Source organism: Stigmatopora nigra, chromosome 8, assembly GCF_051989575.1.
Source record: "Stigmatopora nigra isolate UIUO_SnigA chromosome 8, RoL_Snig_1.1, whole genome shotgun sequence".
Classification (NCBI taxonomy): domain Eukaryota; kingdom Metazoa; phylum Chordata; class Actinopteri; order Syngnathiformes; family Syngnathidae; genus Stigmatopora; species Stigmatopora nigra.
Genome location: NC_135515.1, coordinates 3,278,699 through 3,292,839, shown reverse-complemented (window position 1 = coordinate 3,292,839; position 14,141 = coordinate 3,278,699). Strand labels below are relative to the sequence as shown.

Here is a 14,141-nt window from a genome sequence, read left to right as displayed (position 1 = left end):
ATGGGAAAAATAGGCGACTGCATATTTGAAAGTGCATTTTTATTGGAATTCTACTGATTTGTTTTTTCCCTTTCACTTTATTTACATGAAACAGAAGAAATTGAGCCCGGAGAGGAAGTCCACGTGACTGGAAACCACTCAGAAAAACCGTGAAGGAGGATTGTCGGCAAGTGGAACGCTTCACTCACAGTATGTTTGTTTTTCATTAGTGCACTCTATGTATGATTCAAAGCAAAACAGATCTCCATCTACTTAGAAAAGGTGGATTTCTTTTCCTTAAAATAGTCGCTGGCTTATGATGAAGTTCAAGCCAAGGTCAGGTCAGGTGAGGGATTCATGCTGGACATGTTGGGAATTGTCACTGTACATCATGTCGCAAAACTCCCCACTTTTCAGTCTCTTTTGGCACTTTTCTCAATGGCGTCATTTCGTCATACTGATCATTGGAAATGTTCAAATTCAATCCCAAATGTCCTGAATTGAAGGGTGATGATAGTTTTTTTTTAACCTGAGCACTCGAGTTAGCATCGGTAGAGAAAGAGTGACTATTGTTTGATTTTTTTTTTTCCGTCCACGCCGCTTTAACTCTTTGGCTGCCATCGGCGGCGATTGATGACCCATCCATAAATTTTGATCTGAAATTAATTAATCAAGAATAACTGAAGAATACTTTTAGCCTGATTTGTGTCGAATTGAGCAATTAATTGCAAATCATGTTCTGAAATTAATTTAAAAAAAATCTGATTAATCTATTCTTAAATGAATAGGGAATAATGCATTTTACCATCAGGATAAAAAAAAAGTGAATATTTGTTTTGCATTGATTTGATTTACTTAAATATGTTAAATTCATATTCTAAAGTTAGTCATTTTAATCATCCTAATCTATAAAGTTCATTTTTTTGCATCCATTTAATTCAAGTAGATTTTTTGTACATTACTTTCAGCTCAAATTACTTAAAAATCATATTACTCTATCTCTAGATTATTTTTTTAAATATTTTTAATATCAATTGCATAAGCAGCCAATAAGTGCATCAGGTCCAAAAGAATGGGGCGTCTAACGCCACCGATAGCCACAAATGAGTTCAAAGTTCACAACGAAATGCAAAGACGAATTCACAAAAAAATGGCATTCACAAGATATTTTTTGCATACTTACCATAGCGTCATAATGACAAAATATTTTTTCGCGGCACGTTTTTCGAACTTCACCAGCCCACGGCGAGCTCCGCCATTTTTCAATTCTATTTCCAGTTATTCTTAAGAGCGACAATGATATGTACAGTGTGTTTTTTTCTTCTTCTTACTTTGGTACAGCTAACAAGAATCCAAAAAAAGGTTGCAGTGGGAAAAAACCAAGCGCATTTCCACTAAGATTAGATAAAAGACATTTGCTGGCTAAATAAGCCACACCCCTTGAGCAGGGTTTTTTAGGACCAGCAACAAACCAATTGATGATGATATTGACGAAAAGTAGAAGAGCTGACGCACTAAAATTGGAATATTTTACAAGTAGCTGTTGAGGGCATGTGGGCAAGGTCCATTAATATTTTTTGGAAGAATATTGTTGCCTTTTTTAAGGAGGTTTAGCAGACAGGTAGGAAATAAGAGCAGAGATGACGCAGATGTAAGTAATGATGCCGAACACGATGGATAGCACGGAGAGCCACAGGGCCTGGCGGGATGCCGCGTTGGCCCCTTGGAGGTCCCCCTCGGCTGAAGCCTTGTTGGTCTGAAAAAGATAGTAACACAGTTTTTGCACCTGAGCCTATATATTGCTAATTTATTCATCTATTATACTACAAAGGAGCTCTTATTCTATCATAATTATTTGTTGGATTTGACTAAAAACTAAATTTTTCATTAAAAGTTTTGCATTTTAGTCTGTTTTAGCGTTCACGTCTTATACTCGGGTACAATTTAATGCAAAAACATGCAGTAATTGATTTTTTTAAGGGATACAAATAGATAAAATGTTTTCAAAAGAAAATAAAAGTAGTTTTTTTTTACTATGTAACATTATAGACATCTGAAGCAGAAACTAATGTTATGCTAGCTGTTAATGGATGCTAACGGTAAGATAGCAAGAGTGAGTAAGATTTTTTTAGGGGCGCCCCTAAGTTTTTAAGAAATCCACACACATTTAAACTAAAATAAAATCCCTGGTTGATTAAAATCGTCCTTTCCGCACGCCAGGTTTAAGTTTTAAATTTAGCCCAGTTTGTTTGATCCATTGTGGTCCATTTAATCCTACAAATCTTTGTAATCCCCGCTCTTAAAACACCGAAGCTGTTAGTCCGTTGTTAGGCCGAATGTCTGCTCAAGTAAGTGTAAACACTTCTTTGTGTGTGTGTGTGTGGTTTACCTTCTGCGAGAGGTAAAAGGCAGCGATGCCCAAGGGCCAGAAGCAACAGAGCATGGAGAAGAAGGCCAGGCCCAAGTAGTCCTGAGGGATCATCAGGGGGAAGTTGCTCTCGCTGTCGCTATCGCTGAAGTCTTCCATGGAGGAGTCCTGAGGGTGCCGGTCCATAAGGTCAGAAAGCATGCTTTTTTTTTTTTACAGATTTGCTTAAAGATGTCCAATGTATTTTAACTATGGGGGGCGGGGCCACATTTCATGATTCAAAGCTTTGTTATTATTATTACAGTGGACATGTATTCAAAAGTTAGCTTTGTTAAGTTGGGTTAAAACTGGTGTGGTCAAACTAAAACTTTAATACAAGATGCAGCGAGGCATTTAAATGGTGACTTTCTATTAGCTAAGAGTTAAAAAAAAATGGGTGACACGTTGAGATAAATCTAAAAAAAAAGTGGAAAATTCTTATACCTTAGGGTTATTTTTCAATTCTGGACAACAAATCCGTTCAAACATTGAAAGTGGCAATTGAGTCATCAGGTCTTGCTGCCCCTAATGGCGATAGATGTCCAATCTATTTTGAATGGGATGGCCAAAAGAATTCGACCAATCGAAATGATCGCTGATGTTTGCATAATTGCATTCAAGCTTATTGGAAGTCAGCCTGATTTAACCCTGGCTTTTTCGCATAGCATGACTCACGAGCGACCTGTCAGACCTCGTCGGGGTTAACCTAATTCAGTCACATGACCTCATTCAGCTCCAAGGGACCCCTGACATTTCTGCAATGCTAACTATGAGCGACTTTTTAAATGAGTTTATTGCCATTGACGACAATAGAAGTCCAATTGTAAGAAAAACAATGACTAGTTGGCAGCGATTGGACGATTTTGTTTGTTTTTGTTGCAGTGATCTCATTTTTTGTACTTGAAAATCCAACAGTGCTCACATTTGAAGTCTAAATAATGCAATTTTGTGCTCGACTTGTTCCTGTCCGCTTTAATTCCCGCACGTCGGCCATTTTCCCCGGCCAAACGATTCGGGGCTTCGGCGAGTGCGACGAAGGAGAAGAAAATGCCGTGTTGCGTTGGAGGTCACGTCGAGGTTTCTTTCCCCCCAAGCCCGCGCTTTTTCGCATGACTGCGCAGCCGGCAAAATTCCGGTGGAGCTTTTTGTCTGTCCTACAGGAGCCAAATTCTTTTGACAGTGTCGAGGCAGTCAAACAGTTTGGGGAGGAAATTATCTGGCATGATTTGCTCTCCCTTGAAGTCTCTTCTTGTAGATTTTTGCTTGATTTCTGTCATTTTTTTGGGTCACTTTTTTTTCCTCAGTCCAAATGGATTAGACATCTAAGGCTGCCAATGCCACTCAAACTTGAGCATTCCAACCCTGTCCTCACAGTAAATGAAGCCGACATCTATCTTTAATACTATAGTATTCCCTCGAATATCGCTGTTAATGTAGAACTGTCATAATCGAAAAATCGCAAAGTATAACTACCCTTTATTTACTTTTCTTCAGTGCTGAGTCCTCGTAGACGGGTGGCTTGTGCTTGCAAGTTTCCGCATGGATTTTTACATTTTTATGAACTTTTAAAAATATATATATATATATATATATATTTTTAATTTTTTTTCTGAAGTTCATAAAAATGTGAAAATCCAGGCAGAAGCTCGTAAGCGGTATATACTCTTGCTACTAAGACTCAGCACTGAAGGAAAACATATTTTTAAATCTTTGTTTAAATTCATAAAAATGTGAAAATGCATGCTGAAACAACAATTAAAAATAATAGCAGAAAAAAACTGCAAAGTAGTTAATTCGCGATAATTGGGGGATTACTGCAGTATTTTAGAATGCTTATGAGTCGCTTCCCTGATATTTTGGATCCTCCTATTGATAATTGACTTTTTGTTCAGTTTGTATGAATTTCAGTCTGGTTTTGGGGCTATTTGAGGAAATCTTGCAAGAAATCCTAAAAGTTGGAACGTTCCCACTGTGAGGGTGGTTTAGGAGTGTTAACAAAATAAGAATATTAAGTATGGGGAGCTTTTTTTGCTCTGTTACGGGACACGCTTTCTCCGATTCGTCCTTGGCCGACCGCGTGTGTCGTCGGCTGTCGGAACAGAGCTGTCACCCAACAATAGTTACCTGCGCCTAGCTTTATGCAATGTGACTCCTTGACAGCTTCGGCTTGCCGCTCTTCCCAAAATAGTACTTTGCCGGGGTCTATTAATACGTCCCGGGAAATGACGTTGGAATCATGCCACAATTCCATGTCTTAAAATCACTAAAAAGTGGCCCAAAACTGACATAGAAGGACCTAAAATACACCCAAATCAACAGAAAGTAACCCAGATAAGCATTTTTAAAATAAGTAAAATCTACAGGAATCCACAGAAATGTGGACTCCAAATAAACCCAAGTGCCAATGAAGACTTTTCAGTATTTTGGGAAAGAACCAAAAGACTATCAGGACCCTCATTTTGTGGAGGAAGACCACATTTCAAATACAAGATGGCCACTCACGTCCGAGTCTGGCAGCAGGTCATCTTCATCATCCAAGCTGTGGAAGTCTCCATGTGCCTCCGCCAGAAGCTTCCGTTCCAGCGTAGACCCCGGCCCCATGTCCACAAAGGTGGTCTCCAGGTAGTCCTTACTCAGAATGGAGTCCCCGTGGCTCCAGATGGGCGCCGCCGGGTAGAAGGATTCAAAAGTGCGGGGCAAGGAACACGGATCCAGAAGTTGATGCGGTTGCCGGACGTCCGGCGGGTGTCCGCAGTAACCCCTCCAGGCCATAGGGGGGTAGGCCATGTCCTCCTCGCATTTGACCAGCATTCCCTTGAAAACTCCCCCGGGAGAGGGTCCCAATGGCGGTTTATCGCCCAGCAGAGGGTGCTCCAGCTCGTCGCGGTTCTCCATGGTCGTTGGCTTCCACTGGCATCCGCTCCGCGCCTAAAATGTAATCTGCAAAATCGGACCGAGGGACCGCACAATGGGATTAGACGCTCTGCCGGCTGCTGGCGTTTTAGCGATAATCCATCTTTAATCCAATTCTATCATTTCTCTCCGGGTAAAAGCTTGCCCGCCAAACACAACAACACACTTTTGGCGTCCCCAGGATCCAATCGGATTCAATCTTCAACTGTTTCAATTGGGGATCCTTTCTGACAATGGACGACAAATGGAAAAGCCTTTTGGGGACAATCCAAGGTTCTCCAGATGGAAAAGTTTTCCCAAAAATAGGAATGACTGCCTTGCCTAATCAAAGTCTGGGTGTAGGGTTGTTCTATGAATCCTTTCCGTCAAGGATTAGAAGTTCTGGGTGGCAATGAGAGTTGAGGAATAATCTGAAACTAATTAGACCCTGCCTAGATGTTTAGGTTTGTCTTCTGTACTGGACAAAGTTTTGGAAGGATGGTATAGTCACAGTTTTTCTATCCAGGTCTTGGAAAATGAATTCTGAGATGAACTAGTGTCTGAACTTTCTTGGTTTAGATGTTCAGTCCATCTGTCTTGTTGTGACGAATCCTGGAAAACCAGGTTTTGTCCTGGAATGGTTGTGTAGACACCACTGACTCCGGTTTAGGAAGAAATGTCAGGTTTGGAGAGATGGTCCTTGGTCAAATGGCTGCTCGCTGTTTATGCTCGGGCATCAGTCAAATTTATGGCTCCGAGGGTGGCCATATTGGGAAGGCGGTTTAATCCGTAATTCACAAGGCTCCACAGATAGAATTCAATGTCGATTTACAGCACACCGACTTGGACGCTGGGTTGCGTTTTCTTTAACGTTGATCGTCCAGCTTGATGGGGTTTCGCTCGGGGAAAAGGAGGCGTGGCCAGCAAAAGCCTATCAAAGAGAAACAACAAAGACGTTTCAACATGGACGTTCCCTTGATCAAGCAAAGCATTTTCCTCCAGGAATGCGCTGATCAATCGCACAACGATCGTCATTCCCTTTTTAAAGCGGCTCCAGAGTGAATAGCAAAATCCCTAAGAAGAACTTTAATTTCATTCTAGAGCAGACTCCACATCAACGTTATATAAGAGGGATGGTGGGAGTTTAGAAAGTTACTTTGCGCATCGATAGACGTTGATGCTTACTTTGTTGGCTTCTGGATGTCCGCCAATGAGATCAGGAAGTTCTCTGGAGGGACCTGTGGTAGAAAATGATGTTTTCAAATATAAGAGCAAAATTTTGTCTGTTTATTTTAGCTATGGCAGCTTGTTTTGAGTGTAGACTAAGCTACAAATCTTCAGTTTGCTAGTCTTTACCAAATTACTTTGTATCAAAACTATGACAAAATTACATAATAAATGCAAATGTTGAAAGTTTTAATTTTTGACTGTATTTTAACTTGAATTGAGTTTTGCATTGCAGGAAAACATTTGAGAAGCATGAGATAATATTTGACTTTATTTTTGGAGGTGTCCCTGGTAAATGCCACGAGGAAAATAGGCTCGCAAAATTGGAACATTCTCTTTAGCTACTGTAAGATATGATTTTTTTTGTTATAAAATATACTATTTGTTGGTTTTAGTATGCATGGCATATATTGCATGAATCATCTTAAAAAACCCAAAACAAAGCCACAAAAATGCTAGCTTTTTGTCACCCACTTTAGTTGCGCATTAGCGCAAACACCCAATGTTGTCGTGGAAAAGAATGACAAGCGTGCCTGCAATGAACGCAGCAGCCATTTACTTGACAAGGGCGAGCGAGGATTGCATCACGGCTCGCTCTCTCCTTTGCGTCCTACTGCGTCGCTCCCTCGCTTGCGTCTTGTTCATTCCGTGAGTGATGCACTCGGCTTATTACCGCCGCGTGCCACCCCCGTTTGGGATTCTGCAACGCTAATAAAACAACCGCTACGAGGGAGGCGACAAGGACGCTGACATCAATCACAAAAGAGAGCGCGCATCCCCGCCTTTTCCTTTCATCCAGATCAAAATGGTGGTTCGGGGGCCCAGATCAGGCCCACCACCTCATTTTTTGTGGTCCCTGAAAGTTAATTTAGTCAATTTTAGGAATATTTTTGAAATACATGTCCACTGTACTCTAATGGAGATTATACATATGTATGGGTAATGTTTACCTATTTGAAGTACATGAATAATTGTTGTTGTTTTTCTTTTTAAATGTCATATTTGGTTGTTTTTTTAAATGAAAATGTATGGATTTATTTTAAAAAATCCAAAATCAGTTTTTTTTGTCCCTATAGTACTTCTTTAGTCAAATTTTTCAACAACAAGATTTAATATATTCGGACTGTGTCTGTCACTCACTGGTTGCCATTCACGACAGTAGACGTCCAATCCGTTTGAATTGAGCTGCTCTGAAGTTTGTCCCTAGTGGATGTCCAATCAGTGATGATAGCCTAAAAAAACACAACATTTTTTTAATACAATAACATGACAGTATATTATTTTTTACACTCTTGGAACAAACTTTTTCAGAACAAAAACAAATGTTAAGCCACTGCAAAAAGTCACAAAATCCCAAACAAAATATCTCCGTTTCACAAACTTCATTTTATGTACCACAAATTCCTCATTTGTATGCAAGCTTATTTTGTTCTGCCGACAAAACAGATTATGATTATTTTTTCACGGCGTTGAAATCACCCTTTTAGATGATTACGTCGCGATAGCTTAGTGTCAATTTTGGAAATCATTAAATCATTCAACAGTACAACAAATAAAATAGGACACTTTTTATAGTGGAAAAAAATTGCTAGCGACCTACTTTTTCCCCCTTTTTCTTTTAAACAACGACAAAACCATTCTTAGCATATTAATAACTTTTTGTAGCATCAAAGTATCGCCATTTATCACTAACATTATCATTATTTCCGTACATTGTCAAAACCGTGTTATGAAATCATATTTTTTCCCCCCACTTGAAATCTAATTCACCTGAGCACTAAGTGTCAATCCCATCTTTTTATTTTTCATTTTTTGAAGGGCACTGCAGCACATTTAATCATCAACGCATGGCCGACAAAAGCCAAATCATCCCGTGCAAAAAAAAAAAAAATCCCTGTTAACCCACAGGATTCTCACAAAGAGGCAAATAATTAGCTTTTTTTTTTGGCGGCGGCGTATCCATCGCCGAGCGTTTCCATAGGAACAAGCAGGAGCCCACTTTGGGAACGGCGAGCGAGCGAGTGAGCCGCGCGCATTTTTCGTTTTTATCGCTACGGTGAAAACGACGTTTAAGCGGCGCTTGGGGCGGGCGCGTACGCTTTTGTTAGCGCTTGACGTTCGCCAAATGGCATGCGGGCTACTCCTGTAAAGTGGTGGAAAATGGGATGGCAATTTTTATTTTTTTAACCTTTCAATGCCTGAATTTGTATTAAAGAAATAGACATACCGTATTTTCCAGAATAAAAGGCGCACTTCATTTTATAGTTGGCTCTAATACTTGCGTTTAAAAAAATCCTTTCTGACACTTTTTAAAGCCTAAAAAATGCAAATATTAAGTAAACAGATAACATATTTATCCTGTTTTGCTTCCATTGTATTCTTATTTTTAATATTTTTGATTAAATCAAAAATTGCGATTTACAATTCAGTGCGACTAGTTTCTACTTTTCTCTTTTTTGTGCTTCATTTGATTGGTGCGATTTATTATAGAGTAAATTATCTTTTTGATCGGTGCAACTTATTATTTAGTAAATGATCATAAACTGTGGGTATGCTATCATAAAACCATTCTCATCATTAATCTAAAAAAAAAAAAAAAAAAGCTTTGAAGATATTTTATATCGAAAAGTGGTTTATCATGTCAACGCACGTTTTGGGAATTTTAGGGAATTTTTTTGTCTATTCCAAAATATGCTTTTATGATAGCATTAAGCCATGCTGGGCGTTTGACATTGCCCACAGCAATAAAAAAAAGCAAGAGTGGCTAATAAACTGGGTTGAAAACAGCTGCAGCTCCATGATTGGCTCATTTGCGCATACGCACAAACAATAGCACACACACCATTGTGCTACACACACACACACACACACACACACACATACAAACACACATATACACACACGGAACACTGAGTCTGACATATAACGTGCCTCGCTGCACACAGTTATTTTTAGTTTAGGCTTTTAAATGTTTGCGTACGCTAAAAAGTGGGTTTAACCCCTCGACGCCTGAATTTACATTTAGCCTAGACATCATCAAATCAGCGCCGTCCAATTTTCTTTCTATTTATTATCATTTTCTTTCTAGTCCAATCCCTAGACATCTTCCAATTGCTTCTTAGTGAAGTGTTCTTTGATTTTCCCCCAAAAACAACAGCAAGTGCATCACTTTTTTTGTCACTTGCTGTCATATTTCTATCAATTCCTATTTCTGGCGTTCTGCAAATTGGGTGGCATGTCCAGGTAACTTCCTGATTTTATTTTGAGGGGTCATCTTAAGGCCCTCGTTAACTTGTTAGTTGCCATTGACAACAAAAATCAATTGATTGTGTACAAACGGTCTTCATAATCCACAACTGCAGTCTCCAAACTATTCCACAAAAATAATATATATATAATTATAATTTGAAAAATGCACATTCACTCCCTTTCTAAACCCTCACAGGGGGTGCTGGAGCCTCTCCCAGCTAAAAACAAGCACCCAGGCGGGGAACACCCTGTATGGGCGACCAGCCAATCGCAGTCCACAAAGCAAACCAACAATTTATCCTACAATTAGCCTCAGATGCATGATTTTAGGACATGGGAAGAAACTGGAGTACCCAGAGAAAACCCACACAAGCCCGGGTAGTACACCAAAATCTCAGAATTCTGAGGCCGACGTGCTAACCACTCAGCCACCAATCACAATTCTACATCTTCACATTGTACCACACTTTAACGGTTCATCATCACAAGTCAAAACAATAATACCCATATTGTATTTTGGCGAATATTACCAACGACACGCACACTGTCAGGCAGGCACGCCACTCACACACAAACAGGGTAAGAAATCCGCTAGGTTAGGCTCCACATCGGCGGTGGGCTCACCTTCAGGTGGGATCCATCCATTTTTTCAGGCAGCTTACTCAGACTCCTTTAGCCCAAATCGCTGTATGGTTTCCCAAGCCAAATAAACGTCCTCCCGATTCCCAACTTCCCAGCGATCGGTCTCTCGATCTCCCCGCGTTGACACATACCGCAGCCCTTCTGCTCCTCCTCCTCTTCCTCCTCCTCCTCCTCTTCCTCCCTCCTCTTCTTGGTCCTCCTGCGCTTTGCAGCTTCACCACCAGGTCCTAAAGCCTTGAGCTCTTTCAATTACTGCAGAGGGGATAGAAAGAAGCTCGCTTAGTGAGGACGTTTGGCCTTTTCTTACTTGTTTAAGAGGATTACAAAGGTCAAGGCTTGATTTTTTTTTCCTTTTTTTTTGGGACGGAATTAGGATTGGGGTTAAGAGCACACATGCGGACGGACGGACGGGGGGGCTTTAGGGGCGGGAGGGGAGAAATCGGGCCAGTGCGCTTTGTTTTCATGGCCAAAATGTTGACGTTTCTAACTGTTTAGCTTTCACTTGATTCTCATGCGTGCTCGCTTTGTGGTTCTGACCCACTTTGGCGTGTCGGAGTCACGCTCGAAAGGTCGCCACCTGGATTTTTGTTTTGTGAGCACACTTTCGAGTGCTTTTACTTATTTTTTATTTCTTATTGTTTGAATGGCTTAAAACAAAGTTGTTTTTAAAGTCCTTTATATTAGCAATAGATCCCTTCAGCCATTTTGAAAGTAAACATTTCCAATGATAGGCGTGTATATTAGAAAGAATAATTTTTGGGAGAAAAGACCTACCGTATTTTATGGACTATAAGTCGCACTCTTTTTTTCTCATTGTCTGTTTTGGCCTGCAATTTTTTTTCCTTCTTTGAACTTTGACAGCTTGCTTTTTTGGGGCCTAAACTGTTATGTTAAGAGTTGCCAGGGCGAAAAAAAATCTGTACACATCACCTCAAAATTAGGGTGTTATTTTAACGAGTCAGGTGGCACTTTTCATCAAAAATTGGTACTACAGCATCTTATTTTCACATATTTTACTCTTTTAGTACCATGTAGACTTCAACTTGGACCCTAGCGGCAATTTCCATCACATCGCCAGTTTGCATTGTGATTCCCTTGTGGGAGTTAACCGGACTACCCGAAGATAACCCACGCAATCTGGCATCTTAGACGTAAAAATTGGCAGGAAGAATCTTCCCCTGACTTGGAAATGTTGTGTTCTTTTTGCAGAAATGCTGGCAGAAGCATTTGAAAGGCCTCCTCAGCAAACCTGGCCTTAGCGCGACAGCCTGAGGCGCTGAGAAGCTCATTAGGGAGAACACAAGTAATCCATTTCTAGCGCTCAACTCCAAAACATGCCTCCCATTAGATTCTTTCCCAACCTGTTTTTGTTGTTGTTATCGAGCTGCCCGAGGCAAGTAGAAGTAGTTTGGGAATGGTTCTCCCTGCCCGACCTCAAACGGGATTCTTTTTCGAAAGTAACAGCACAGTCACCTCTAGAGCCAGCCATCTTTTGTTGTGTTGGAATTTTTGGGTACAAAATCTAGCAGTGGAGGAAGATTTTTGGGGTATTTTTTTAGTATCTGACAGTGTTGGTGCATTTCTGTCCAATACTTTTCTTTTGGATTTAGACAAATCTTAATATTTCCAAATAATCTCATGTTATATTAAGTCTACTGTCATTTCATTGGTCAATTAACTTAGGCACCCCTAATTAGCAAACATGGCATGGCCCGCAACATCTATGAGTTGACACCATCCTGGCCTGAAAAGTATTTTGTGTCCAATCAAGGAAGACCAGGGCTAACAATAGAAAACGGAGGCGCAATTACAGTGATTAATATCCTCCCCCTCGGGGGTGACGGAGCCGGATTAACAGGGAGCCTCGCTCTGACGGCTAGCGAGGCAAAAAGGCTAAATCGTTATGTTTTCAGAGTTCGCGTAAAGTTCATCTCGAAAGGGAACGTGTTGAGGAAAGTCAGTTATTTATTTTATAACATATTATTATTGACCTCTTTGTCAGTTTGTTGTTGTTATTTTTGCACTTTGCTACTTCTTCTTTATTACTTATTTATTTTATATATTTATTTAGTTTATATATATTTTTCTTTTATATATATTTATTTACTTTATAACATCTTATTATTAACCTCTTTGTTAGTTTGTTGTTGTTGTTATTTGTGCACTTTGCTACTTATTTATGTTGTTGACTACTTATTTTTTACCTATTATTTATTTGCCAGTTTGTTTATTGTTGTTGTTATTTGTGCACTTTGCTACTTATTTCTTTATTACTTCTTCATTTATTTATTTTATAACATCTTATTATTGACCTTTTTGTTGGTTTGTTGTTGTTGTTATGTGTGCACTTTGCTACTTATTTATGTTGACTACTTCTTTATTACAGAGTGAGTCATTTACTGAAGACTGAACACAGAAGTGGTGCCATTTTGGAGCCAGGCCGCTCGGGAAAACGGCGGGAGGGAGTCGCTGCCGTCGCCGCCGCCGCCGCCACCGCCGCTGACGTCAATCCGAATGCGGAGACGGGGAACAAACGGTGCCGCAGGATGTGCGGAGGAAAATTCATTCGCGGCCCACTTATTGTGCACTCAAAGTCATGCACGTACGTTCTCCTTTTCACACTTCCTCCTTTCCTATGCTTACAGATCAATGCAAAATGGCATTTTGGTATAAATTGCCGGCCAAGCTCACCTCGTTTTGTTCATTCATGGCCTATTGTTGTCAAAGGCAGACATTTTGGGTTTATTCATTTAGGGTAGTTGTGGGTCACTTTAGGAGAAATACTGCACATTTTTTGGGGAGTTTTAGGACCATTTGCATACATTTTGTGTCATTTACTAATCATTTTCTGGTTGATTTTGGGCTCTATTTACTGGCAACTTATTTTTAATTTTTTTTGTCCAAAATGACCATCAATTAAGACATTGGGACATTTCTGGGTCACTTGATCTTCACTTTGAGGCATGTATTCTTAATTTTCCAGCATTTTTTTGGTCAAGAAATGATGAACATTGACGTTTTTTTGCGTGAGTCCAATTTGTAAATCAAGAGGAGTGTACGTTGTATTTTTTTTTTTATTCAAAAATGACCAAAAATTGATTTTTCTTTCTTTTGCAGGTGCTCAAATCTATCCAAGTGAATGGAACATTTTTTTAATGGAAATTGAATGCACCATTGTAAACCAATGATGGAAAAATGTCTTCCACTCATCTTCTGAAAGCGCCTGATGAAATCATATAAAAAAGGTAAGAAATGATTGAACCATATTTCCAAACCTCAAGTGAAGCAAATGTAGCCTGTTGTATTATTAACGTGCAAGAAAAAGCAAACATGATCCACCACAAGGGAATTGACACAAATTAGTAGCACCATGTTGTTTTTCTCTAAATAATACAGCAGCTTTCCGCATGTTATTTTTTACTCACTGCAAGAGAGCATTGATCTCAACCACTCAAAAAGCAAAAAACACAAAAACAACCAATATGACATGGATGACTTTGCCAAACTAGTCAGTCCGCCCACCCTCCAAAATGAACCAATCATGTTCAACCAATGCTAATTTGTCAATTCCCATGTGAGTGAATGCTAAATGTTAAAAAAACACCCAAAAAGTCAAACAAAAAAGGCATTTTAATAGCTCACATTACAAAAAAACAGTATTAATACTATGTGATTACATGAGGCCGCCTTGTGGACAGCAATAGGCATTGCACTCCTATTAAACAATACAAAGTGTAATCCTATT

The 14,141-nt window shown here is 39.7% G+C and overlaps 1 protein-coding gene and 1 long non-coding RNA gene across 2 annotated transcripts; one reads left to right on the top strand and one right to left on the bottom strand.

The window, feature by feature from the left end:
• Nucleotides 1–22: 22 nt before the first annotated feature.
• On the bottom strand, nucleotides 23–7,739 carry tmem91 (transmembrane protein 91). The gene is made up of 5 exons (XM_077721972.1): nucleotides 7,646–7,739; nucleotides 6,464–6,516; nucleotides 4,889–6,209; nucleotides 2,369–2,515; nucleotides 23–1,735 (listed from the first exon to the last, which is right to left on the bottom strand). The coding sequence occupies exons 3-5, from the start codon at nucleotides 5,279–5,281 to the stop codon at nucleotides 1,580–1,582; spliced, it is 696 nt and encodes a 231-aa protein (XP_077578098.1). The 5' UTR covers nucleotides 5,282–6,209; nucleotides 6,464–6,516; nucleotides 7,646–7,739; the 3' UTR covers nucleotides 23–1,579.
• LOC144200086 (uncharacterized) lies at nucleotides 1,813–13,640 on the top strand. The gene is made up of 3 exons (XR_013327037.1): nucleotides 1,813–2,536; nucleotides 12,783–12,998; nucleotides 13,514–13,640. It is a non-coding gene; the product is annotated as an uncharacterized LOC144200086 (long non-coding RNA).
• The last annotated feature ends 501 nt before the right edge of the window (nucleotides 13,641–14,141 follow it).